The sequence below is a fragment of the Myripristis murdjan genome, chromosome 11 (genome assembly GCF_902150065.1).
Source record: "Myripristis murdjan chromosome 11, fMyrMur1.1, whole genome shotgun sequence".
Taxonomy (NCBI): domain Eukaryota; kingdom Metazoa; phylum Chordata; class Actinopteri; order Holocentriformes; family Holocentridae; genus Myripristis; species Myripristis murdjan.
Genome location: NC_043990.1, coordinates 12,105,729 through 12,118,409, shown reverse-complemented (window position 1 = coordinate 12,118,409; position 12,681 = coordinate 12,105,729). Strand labels below are relative to the sequence as shown.

Here is a 12,681-nt window from a genome sequence, read left to right as displayed (position 1 = left end):
TCTCTGACCCTGATTTACAGTGTTGCGACAAAGTGCTGTATCCGTTTTAGTCTCTTAGTGTCTGATGGATGAGGGTTGACCAGTGAGGGTTGCTGGGCAGCAGGTGGGCAATTGTGTTGGGGTGCGCGCTGATCCTTGTTAACCATTTCCCCGCCTCGTCTTTGACCTTGAGCCTGTCTTGAGCTACCGGTTGGCCATTTTGGATATCAAGAGCCGTGTGACATATTTACTATCTTGTGTTTGACCTTCTATCTCGCTCTTCTGTGGACTGACAGCCTTATAGGCCTCTTGAGTTACAGTAGCATGGTCACGGGCATCATCAGGCTTGTGACGTGTAATTGGCTGGTGTTTGATGTACTATTACAACCTAAGAGTGTCAGTGAATTTAAAGCAGATGGGAATACAAAGCTGTTAGCACCCTGAATCTTGAGTTTCCTTTAAATTTCCCCTTAAAGTAGCTTCAAAGTTAGAAAAAAAAATCCCATATTGCATGACAGTGTCACATGTATATTCTATATCTATTGGCTGCAATGCTTCATTGAAGCTACATCAGGCTTATATTGGGTGAAATATTCAAACCTTCAATACTATTGTTTTATGACTGCACAATTACATCAATTAGAAAATACCTAGGTGCCATATCAATCATTTTACATCCACATTTACCTGTAATTCAGCAAGACATACTTAGTATCTTTGGAGTCTTTGAGATCTCCACTAGAATTTAAAATCAAGTCCTCTAGGTTTGAACAAAGCAGCGCGCGTTTGTGATGACTCGATGAATGATGGGACAAACAGAGTTGAAGAGGGTAATGCTACTTCTACCATATCAGTGTTAATGAAATTACCACCACATATTCTCTCCCCAGTATGACCATAGTCATGATTTGCAGATCATTTGCTTTACATTATTCATTTTTCTAATCATCATGCATTTGCTACTATCAGGATTTTAATCCATGTATAATTTTTTTTTTTTTTTTTTACATTAGAATTTGTTCTGTTTACACATGGCTGCATGATTACCTGCCCTTATGACTTATAACTCATTGACTGTTGTTCAGAATCTCCGACTGATTTCTGTATTCACCTCACTCACCCTCGGCAGCCGGCGTGTGTGTGTGTGTGTGTGTATGTGTGTCTATGTGTGTGTATGCACTGCTACCTGCAGCAGGAGCCTCCTGTTGCCAATGTGTTTGTGTGTCTTGCTCACGGCAGCTCCTTAGTACTCTCTTTGCACCACATTCGGTTCTGCTCATCAACCCCCTGCCTACATACATACACACACACACACACACACACCCTACCAATCTTTGCAGCGTAAACTCTTCTTCCACTTTCAATGAATGACAATTTATTGAACATACACATCTTTTAATTTCACCTCATAATACTCTTGTTTTGTTCATTTTTGTCGGTGTACCTCTAACATCCCCGCTCACACACACTTTCACACATATACCCCCAACACACACACCCACATTCTCACTATATCTCCCATTCCATACCTTCAGCCATACCTCTCTCTCTCTTCGTCTCTCATTTAATCTCCCGGAGACCCCAGAGAGGTGAGAGCTGTTGTGTGTTGCTGAATGGACTTTGGATGCTGCCTTCAGAGCAAACCATTGTACTCACCTCTTTCTGTCTGTCTGAACTTAGCCCTGGAGGAACCAGATCAGTGTGTATTTAATTAAAGCATGAGTAATACGCTAGGTAGCTAGATAATCCGTTTTAGTCCTTATACCCCCTCAGCTAATGATTAATACACGGTTTGTGTTTCCTCACGAGGGGTGTTCTCTCTGTCTCTCATTTTTTCCCCCGTTTCTCTTTGCCTTTCCTTCTCTCCTTCTTTCTCATTTTCTCTCCATATCTCTCTCCTTCGCCTCTCCTTCCCTCTCTGTCATGCCCAAGGTTCAAGCCCCTGCAGCATGGATGAAATGGTGCTCAACAGCAGGCACAGTGAAACCTGGCATCAGTCTCAAGGTCATCTGTGTGTTGCCTGATGTTTTTTTATGCTGGAGGCCTCAATTACATGCAGGCACAGTAGATGATGTATGCTACACAGTACATGCAGAGGTAATGAGATACTGTATTGCCTATTCCCTTAATAATTTATTTGAATCTTTTCACTACTGCTCTCCACAAGGGTTGTGTTTATAGATTTATATTTGAGACAGCTGTAGAATACAGGTGGACAAAGTTAAAGTGATGAAATGAGGTTCTGTTACAAAAAAAAAAAAAAACAACAACAACAAAAAACGAGGTGTAATGTTTTTGATATCATTATCTTGTGATGAATAAGGGCCTTTGATTTTTACAGGAGTGTTTTCCGCCAACTTGGCCCGACAGCGTTAACACCGAGCAGCCATTTGAAACCAATGCATTTTTCATCAACTTGCCTTGATGTGATCAATACATTCTTTTGTTTCTCAAAGACTTTGATCACTGGTGATAGATGGGCTTTCATTTAAGCAAAGGCTTGCAGAGATAGGTATCATCTCTCCCCCTCCCTCCCAAGTAACACACATATACACTTTCCCACAGCAACAATGAGTGAATGAACACTGTGAAAATCCTCATACTGTCCAGTGTATAAATCAGCCATGGCATGTTCTCATAGCAGGGAAGCATATACATCTCCACACCGCCCCTCACCCCGCCCACCGTCACTACCCCGCAGTCCCAATTAAACACACCAAAAAGACAGGCTGGATGATTATAGAGAAACTCATTTCCAAATGGTATGCCTCAGTTGGTCTGGTGGTCTGGCAGATGGGGATCGAAAGAGTAACGCTCTTTCATAATGGCAAGCTAACCAGCACTCTTTCTACAATTAAGAAGTTGTGGGTAGTCAAGTGAACTTGACATACTGTTTTCCATATCAATTCTGCTTTTGGTAGATAGGGGGCTTTTAGAGAAACAGAAGAAGGGAAAAGAAATGTCTTGAGGTTATTATTACACAGAATGTGCTCAAAAATGGAAATTGAAATCCAGCCTGTAACCCCAAATTTGAATGAATAATGGAAATTAAGTAATAGGCATCCTAATCTAGTTTTTCAGCCCCACTCAAGCCTGAAGGCAAAGCCTTTCCTTTTTTCACTAAAGCTCTTATTTCCACCCTCTGTAAGTCAGAGCAGTAATTCTGCATGGCAGAGCACAGTGGCTGAAGGAGTATGCTGTCTGTTTGAGGCACCTCTTATATTTCAACTCTAATTTGAATTCTGATAGCTCCCGGAATAATTCAAGCGTATCTAAGTAGGCTAATAGATGGATAGATGGATTGAAGCATTTAATTCAAACACAGTTCAAGTTGAATAGGCACCCCGTTATGGTATGCATTCATGAATTTGATTTACGCTCACTAAAAGAAACTTATGTTAACCCATGAATAGCGACCATACAGCATAAATCGGCTCGGAGGCTGATTACATGAAGTCAGAGGATGGTACGCCTCATGTTATGTAGAAAATGACCAGCACGTGGCGCTGCAACCCTGAGAAGCCTAAACAGGTCTGAATTTCCAGTGCGCTGCACTTTACCGTAATGTTGCAATCCATTGCAAAGCATTACAAAGCAAGACGCTGAATTAACGATACATGTGCGTCATCGCTGGTTTAAATAATGAGAGAAAGCAGCGGAGTCATGACACAGCTGCATCCTCTCAAATAAAGACAGAAATGCTGGGAAAGATTTTCACGCGGGCGCTCGCACTCGGGTATTTACTGCGTTCGGTGGCAAAAGGTAATCTCGCGATAGTCGCAGCAGCTGGGATACTGGGGGCAAAGCAAAGCAGTTGACATGTCAACAAAACAGATAAATTATCACCACTCAGGTACCGTTACAAACTCTCAAACGTGTTATTTACGAAAGGTGAACACTCGCCGCCGTGTAAAGGGTTCAGTCGCGGCAGGGTAGTCAAACGATACGGAAAGCAGGGTTAGAGACAGTCGAAGTGTCGTGTGCTATGACTGTCATTTTTTTTTTTTTTTAAAAGCTGTAATTAGTGTGACAAGCAAAGCACTTTAGCGTGGCGAAGGGCGGCGTGACTCAGGGGGTAAAGCGGTCGCTGGTTGCTGGTTTGACCCCCCGACTCCTCCAGAGAGTGTCCTTGAGCAAGACACTGAACCCCCCTCCTATAACCGCTCCTAATGGGCAGCTTGGCAACACCCTGCATAGTAGCCTCTCCCATAAGTGTGTGTGTGTGTGTGTGTACAAATAGAAATGCAGTCCATTTACTTGTCAGCCTGATGGTAAACGCTATGATATTTCTGTTGAATCCTAACTTACTTGTATGTTTGAAGCCGTGAAACCCTTAACAGAGGTGCACTTTATCTCCTGCTAGTCAAAAGAGATGAATAAAAATGACACATACATAAGAAAGTGTTGTATGAGCCACACACCCGTGGTTAATCAATGATTCAGCCTTGTTGTAGCATGTGTTAATTATGATTATGGTGATGAGAGTATTGTTTTGTTTTGTTGTGGCAGTCGAGGTCAACTTTTCCTACATCTCTTCAACATCCACCCACATTATCTGTTTGCCGACTTGTCCATCCGCCCACTGTTTTTGTCTCATCTTCACTTTGCATCCTCATTTCTGCTCCTCAAGGCATGTAAAGGTGTGCCAGTGTGGAATAGCCTGACAGGTAGCTCCGCCTACACGCACACCTGTGTCTCCACCTGCTGTCTCCATGACGACCCCTCCCCTAGCAACCCCGTTTGGTGGGCAGCAGCAGCAGCAGCAGCAGCAACAACAGCAGCAGCAGCAGCAGCAGCAGCAGGCCCAGGCGGCACGGGATGTCAACACGGCGTCTCTGTGTCGGATCGGTCAGGAGACGGTCCAAGACATCGTCCTCAGGACCATGGAGATCTTCCAGCTGCTGAGGAACATGCAGGTCTCTCTCTCTCTCTCTCTCTCTCTGTCTTTTGACCCATCTGTCACTTTTTAAGATGAAATCCAGCACGGGGGAATCTGGTTGCAATCTGTAGTGATTTGTGTCCATTTCATTGTACTGTAAGACAACTAGTGAAACAATCATGTAAGCAGATGACATTGTAGTTTTTAAACTGCTTGCCATTTGCTCAGGTTAATCCTGAATGTGAAGCGGTCCAAGTTGATTAAAACAGGGTTAATTGCACTCAAGACCCCTTTTAAACTTGGGTACACTGGGCTCATAAAGTGTAACTTCACAGAGATTTTGGAGTTGGGTGTATTTATTCATTTATCCTAGGATACCAAGCAAATTTCTTGGCTAACCATGACTTCAAAGGAACAGTTCATCCAAAACACGAAACGGTGTTTTCCCACTTTACACTAGTGAAATCAGGATTTTGTGATTGTGATTTGTTGAGGTTTCCAGTGTGTTCCAGACATGACTGACATTTGCACACCACAACAAACTCCAACAAACCAGACTAGCTCACTAGCAACAATGTGTGATCTTGACAAAAAAAAATTCAAGTGTTTTTATTTTTTGAAATTACCCATCAGACTGGCCTGCTTTGATATATGTATTCTGGTGGCGACTTTCTGTCTGAAGTGGAAATTTCATGTGGAAACAGAGTTTCCTTGTAATTACAGTCTGACCTTGGCTCTGTATTAATTTCACATGACATTTCAAAGAGCTTTAATTTTGAGATTCCACATCAGAATGACCTGCTGCTTTCAAAGTTGAAGTCAGAGAGGTTCAACTGAAGTGACGTTTTGTAGTGGAAACATAAGTTTTCCTTGAATTTGCAATCTGAATTTTATTATGTTTACTTTGCTTTAGCACTTCCAATGAAACCCTTCTCCACTGAAGGCTGTGGATGATGCTGGGTATTCATATTATATGTTTTCATGTGTAAATTTTTGACGGTTGCCTGCCCTTTGGGGTGCTGGGAGACAGCAAGAGTCGCAGCAGATTGGAAACTTTGCCATCTCACACAAAAACTGCCTAGATGGATATACGTTTCTAAGGGTAAGTGGGAAAATATGTATTGTAATTTGGGTGAACTGTTCTTTTAGTGAAGGGTTAACGTCAGCACAGTTGTAGAAACCATCCCTCAGTTAAGAGGTTTTGTGAAACAAGTTTAATTGCATTGGGAGCAGGGATGGGGAAGGGCTGGGTAACGCAAACCAGCTACCATTAGTCTTATCCCAAGATGAAGTAACAGTGAGCTCTGCATTTTCTGTCTAACAGCCTCATGTTCAATACGCCCTGTGCTGCATGTGATTGAGTTAGACCTATCAGATTTACAGTTTGACATTTTGTGTGTGGGTGTGTGTGTGTGTGTGAGCAGTAAGCACGAGAGGTGATACAGAACTCAGAGTCTCTGCGCTCTGAATCTGTGGAATTCAATAATGTTCCCGTTTCTGCCCACCTTCGTATCAGATAACAGTAACGCAATATGACAAGCGTTGTCTCTGTGTTTGTGGTTAAGAAATCCAATGCTGGCTAAGCAAGCTTTTTATCATGTTGCCTTTGCAGTGATTTACCCTGGGCTGTTTGGTCACTGTTTTCTCTTTCTGGTTCCACAACATTGGAAGGCCTATTTTATATAAGGAGCCTTGAGCAGGGCTCCAGAATAGCTTTTTTTTTTTTTTAAGATTATTTTTTTGGCATTTCTGCTGGATTTGACAGTCATAGTAGGGAGACAGGAAAGGCAGGGAAGAGAGAGAGGGAATAACATGCAGCAAAGGGCCTGAGGTTTGACTTGAACCCAGGACTCTGTGATCAGGACTTAGCCTTGGTACATGGCATGCGCTCTTATCTGGTGGGCCACTGGGGCGCCCTTGGCTCCAGAATAACTTTTTTCTACTCATTTCACACTTTCTGTTAGTGGTGCCTGTGAATAATTTGGTTTAGAAACTGCTTCCTGCACATTATTAATATTGTCTGTTGAAATACACTCAATATACTGACCTGTCTGACAGCACTGACCTCTGAAATAGGACTCCTTGGTTGCATAATGTATTAGTTTAGTGCAATCAAGAGATTTTGGAAGTAACGCCAAAATGAACCATGAATCAAAAGTTACTGGTGGTTGTTGAATTAGATTATAAATCAAGCTAGTGAAGTTTCCAGGCAGATCATTTAAGATTTCAGTCAGAAAAGACTGTTATTTCATCACTAGCCAGTGTGCTGTCAGTCTCAGCCTCATTTTGCCCCTTAGTTCACATTCTGTTCAGCTGTTCAGACTCTATCCTGGAGATGAGGTCAGGCTACGTTAAACATGGATGTCTGCCTGCACCTTGGACATGATCCTTCTGCACCTTGTTAAAATCTAAGCCAGAGTGAATGCTGGGGCAAAACAGAATGCATTATCGTAAAACAAGTGCGCCACAACCGCTGAATACACAAACAGTGTTGTTGTGACTTGTTTTTTGAGATCACAGGCGTTCTTTTTACATCTAAACCATTTCATGCATCTTCTCTGCCCCTTCCCTGCTTTTCTCTGCTCTTGCTCTCTCTCTCTCTCTCTCCCTGTCTCTGTCTGTCTCCCTTTGTCTCTCTCTCTCTCTTCTCAGGTATGCCTACCCTGAAGGCAGGCTTGTTTCATGTCATGGAGGATGTTTATAATCAGACAGTGCTGCCCTAGAGGCTTGTCGATCCTCTCAGTAGAAACATGTCTTGTTATTCTTAAACACCCACCGCAGTTAAAAGCTGATGATGCTGCCTGACAGCTGGTGTAACAGAGACAGGGCATTTGCATCCAGCAGCTGAAACAGTTAACCTTTAGATGAAGCCAAGGTTGTCTTTGTTAGATAAAATTGCAGTATCTTTATATTATTACGACCAATTACCGCATGGTTACGTGATAGCAAACATGTTAAATACAGGTTTAGACTTCATGTTCCCTGGAGGCTCTCATTTCTGAAGTGCAACACAGATTCCATGATGGTGTTATTAGTGTAAATATAGCACCTGTACATTAGCGCTACATTAGTACAGCATTACATTAGTAGGAGGCCTCTAATGGACTATTAGCACTTAGGGAGCGACAAAGCTTCTCCCGCCCCTTTGGCAGTCGGTGGCGATCAATGCCCTTTTCTCTAACACTCCCTCAGACGTCCACACACTGTTGTTTAAGTTAACATTTGGTCTGTGCTGCTTCTTAGCTTCCTAACGGAGTGACGTACCACCCCAACACCCACCAGGACAGGCTGGGAAAACTCCAGGAGCACCTGCGCATGCTCTCTGTGCTCTTCCGCAAGCTCCGCCTCGTTTATGACAAATGCAACGAAAACTGCGCTGGGCTGGACCCCATCCCCCCAGAGGTGAGGCATGCCGACATTATTCCATATGCAAATCAAAATGTGCTCACATTGTACAGCACAATTGGAGGGCAAGGCCTATATACACACACAGTATACAGAGATATGCCTTTTCTCAGTGATTGCCTGAGGGTTAGAGAAACACGTTTGTGACTGGAAGCAATCGGCTCAAATGCCCTTGGGCTGGTTTGAATAGAAAATCTGAGCAAGGAAAGTCAATTATGGTCTCCCTTTCCTCAGCAGTGACTGTCAAGTTGCCTCTGACTGAGTCACTTAACCTCCGAACGCTCCAGTGGAGCTGCTTAGTGGCCACCAGCAGCAGGCTGTTGTGCTGTGCAGCTCGCTGGTGTGATTGTGTGCCACGGCCTAAATGTGAAACGGGATGCATGATCAACAAAATGCTTTCCTGGATAGATTAAGGTCAAAACAAACCCTGCCCTTTAAAATATACAGGTGGTAAGGTTTCATTCTCTTACATGTGCTTACAAGAGGGATTGTAGCAACTGATAATGTAATTACTGCAATAACTGTTGGATAATTGCGGTAATTTGTCAAAATGTAATAAAAATGTCCCTCTAAAGGGACCCAAAATGTAATAAAATCTCTTAAAATCAATGATTGTTAGCTCAGAAAGGAACTGAAACACATTTTTAACTGATGATGTAATAATAATGTATAACAACAAGTATATTAGTATAATAGCTACTGCATCTACTACTAATAATAATAACATGATGATATTATTAGATTATTCAGCAATATAGTACATTAACAGCCTTTTTTACTTTTTCAGTCCATTTAGGGTGATATTTCATTTTGAGACATTAGTACATTATCCACTAGTTAATACAGTATCATTTACCACAGGGATATTGTCCTTTTTCACCGAACGACAGATTATCTTCCCCTTATTTAATACATTCGTACACGGCCGACTAATGCAATGTAATACATGATTGAACTCCAGGACGTGTCTGCTTGTGAAACAAAAATTGTTAATGTGATATTTCAAGCTCAAACATCAGCACATACTGTTTGCGGTCGACAAATTTGTTTCGTGGTTTCAGGCATTGCTGCACACGATAGAGCCCAAGTTTTTGGAGTTAGGAAGCTGTTAGTTTAGAGGAAGTAGGTCATTGTTACTGCCACACCCCCACTCCTTTCCCCCTTGCGCGTACACACACACACAAACACACACACACACACATGCCTCTGCCCTGGGGGACTCTTATCTCGCCTACTCCCTCCAGGTCTGTCTTTTCTCGGCTCACAGCAGATTCATTGGCTGCTCCAGGTGAGTCTCCAGAGTCTCTTTACTGCTGGTTACGGTCACCCACCACCTCCACGGCGCCTCTGAAACAACAGCACTTTAACTCAGACACACACTCCCTTCCCGCCTGCCTGCAGACACACACACACAGAAGCCACACATGCATGCACACAGCACACTTAACCTATAAACCATGCGCACCCATATGCATGCGGTATACTGTAACATGTCAGCACAAAAACATATCCCTGCTACCAGCATGCACACACACACACACACACATACACACGCAGGGGGGAGGCTCCATGCAGGGCTACAGCTAGGCTATCCACCACTGTTTGATTGGATTTATGACTGCGGCAGTCCCTTCCCAATTTCTACAGATTGGCTCGGAGCTAATCTCTCTCACCAGACTCCTACAGCGGATAAAGGAGGATGTGGGAGGAGACCAGTCTTAAATTGGAACAAATTTGTGATGGCTGCCATCTCGTACATTTTCCACACTGAATAATAGAGTTACTTGGAAGCATTTCAAGTGATATATCCTTGGTTGTTCAAAATTACTCTAGTCCGTAGTTTCCCTCTTGAATCAAAGTCTCGATGAGGGGACACGGGTGATGGTTTTCTTCACCGTTATGGTTTGAACCTCCATTCAATCCTTCATTACACCATATAGCCATTCCTCCTCCTTCATGCCACCTTATTTAAATGTTTATTCATTTCCCCTTGAGGCTGAGCACCAGTTCACTGCTGACCAGCCAATTGCTCAGCTCACCGTGTTTGTCTGGGGCTGAGGGTTGTTGATTTTGGCCTTGGCTTGCGTGCCATTTATCATCCTGGAGAATTCAGGTGCCTGACAGCCGCTCACTACTGGCTACCCGAAACAGGAAGTGGAATCAATGACTCGGGCGCTGTGACCTCATCGCGGCCTAATTAGCAACAGGCCAGTTTAATGAACAGCTGGGCCAAATGCGCACGTCAGCGTTTTTTTTTTTTTTTTTTTTTTCTTCTCTTGCTCTTTCTTTCCAATTGCCGTCACGGCCCAGTTCTCTTTCTCTTGCTCTGTTTTTCTTTCTCTCCCCCTCTCTTTTCCTCAAACTCTTCCTTGCTGTATTTTTTCTCTCTCCCTCTCCTTTTCTCTCGCTTTTGTTCTCTTCCGATCTTTCACTCCCTTCCTGTCCCTCCCTCTGATAGCTCCGAGATATTGGCTTCTTTCTCTCTGTCTCTCTCTAAATTAATTCTCTCTCCCTTTCTCTCCCTAACTGACAGCTGCTCACTATTGGCTTCGTCTCCCCCTCTCTCCTCTCTCTCTCTCTTCCCCTTTCACTGTCCCAATCCTCCTCTCCTCTGTCATTTCCTGCGGTGAACAGCCATGTCATTTCATTTACCTCTCCCCTGCTCATTCACCCTGTTTTTTTTTTGTTAGGCTTTTTTTCCCTTCCCTTTTCCTTTTGTCTCAGCAAGGCAACCTGGAGAACTTCATTAGGCCATTCTTCTCTGTCAGGCAGGAAACCACATCCATCTTTGTGTGGAGGAGGCAGGGGTTATGACTCACACAGGCACAAATACACACCGCATGGTCACACACATGGCTACACATACCCATGCACCCATACATACACACACACACACATGCACGAGCGTCCACGCAGGCATACACACCCACACACACATTGGTACTCACTGGGCTGCACACTCACATCTACACGTTCGCACACACACACACACACACGCACACACTCTCCATCCATCTTTCCCACCCTACCCTGCACATTTCATTTTCCCCCTGCGAGCTGCCAAAATCAGCCCACTACCTTTAAAATTCAATACGTTGTTGGCTCGGGTCTGGAATTATCTAATGAAAAAACTTTCCTCTTTCCTACTTTGAGATTTCTTGAGCCCGTGACAAGCTCAGAGTTTGTCTAATATAATATCCTGCACATGTCCTCTGTCTTCTCTCCCCCCCCAGAGCCAGACAGCTTTTGGTTTGGCATGGAGCTCTGCCCGGAAACTGACAGGAGCACAGAAAAGTTAGCCAGATCTCTAGATCTCTCCGTCTCCCTTCGACTGTCTGTGTCTTTCTCTGCCTGTCTCCTGTTTTTACGGCTTCTTTCTCTACTTCTCTCTTTTTTTTTATTCATATTTCTGTCCCTCTACCTCCCTCTCTTTTTTGTTGTTTGTCTGTCATTCTATCTTCCTCCCATCTCCCTGCCCTTTTCACCCTATCTCTCTCTGTCTCCGACATTGTGACTCTTTGCCTGTCTCCCTGCTGTCTTTTCCTCCTCCTTCACCTGTCTGGGTTTCTATCTGCCTCCTGTTCTTTTTTTTTTCCGTCTGCATTAGTCTAACCCCACTCTTACATGAGCTAAGATGAAGTAGTTCACTCTGGTGTCCGCATTGTCTCCGTCATCTGTCCAGCTGCAAAACCTCAGGTCATAGACTGCACTGACAAAGAAGTATCCCAGGAACTTTTCAGCCTTGAGATTAGCATCGTGCCAGATCGTTTTTGGAGCGAGGTGTGTTTTCCCACCTGCTGCTCGTTTTTATTGGCTGGTAATTGTTTAGAAAGTCTCATACCTAATCTGTGTTTACGATCTCGTCTGGTATGATGATTTTGTTTTGGTAAGAATGCTTTGGAGATGTTAGTTTTTGTTTTCTTGCAAAACGACCTGTACACTTCCAGTGGAAGAAAAAAGTTTTTCTTCGGAGCTGTAATTGAAACCCATTATACTTGTGCATTAAATTGTTACCACATACATTAAAAATGATCACAGGCAGTATGATGATGAATGTAAAAATGCCAGATTGTTTAAAGTGTCAAACTGGATTAAACTGCTTTTAGATCAAAGTGGCTAATCCTTTATTTTCCCTAAGTGCAGTGCAGTCGTAAAGACATTTGTGTTGATCTACAGTGCTTTTGCATTCCTATTCTGTTGGTTATAGCTAAAACCAATCCCATGCTGCTGCCCTGAAATCATAATACATCACACTTTTGTAGTATGGGACCCTGTATGTCCCGCCTGCGTGTGGTAACAGGAACAGTGTGTTCTCAAGACATTCACGCCTAACTTGATGTGTGACTGCAGCAAGCCTCCAGCTGTCCTTGTCACCCAGCAGACCACTAGGGGGCAGTGTGATTTAAAGCAGCATAAGG

General features: G+C 43.5%; 1 protein-coding gene across 1 annotated transcript in view; it reads left to right on the top strand.

Annotated features, from left to right (window-relative positions):
• The first annotated feature begins 3,762 nt into the window (after positions 1-3,762).
• The window catches only part of med30 (mediator complex subunit 30), a 31,703-nt gene continuing 22,784 nt past the window's right edge, over positions 3,763-12,681 (top strand). The window contains exons 1-3 of the mRNA XM_030064250.1: positions 3,763-3,832; positions 4,610-4,895; positions 8,102-8,260. Coding sequence (XP_029920110.1) covers positions 4,692-4,895; positions 8,102-8,260 — 363 coding nt within the window. The 5' untranslated portion in view covers positions 3,763-3,832; positions 4,610-4,691. The remainder of the gene's footprint in view (positions 3,833-4,609; positions 4,896-8,101; positions 8,261-12,681) is intronic.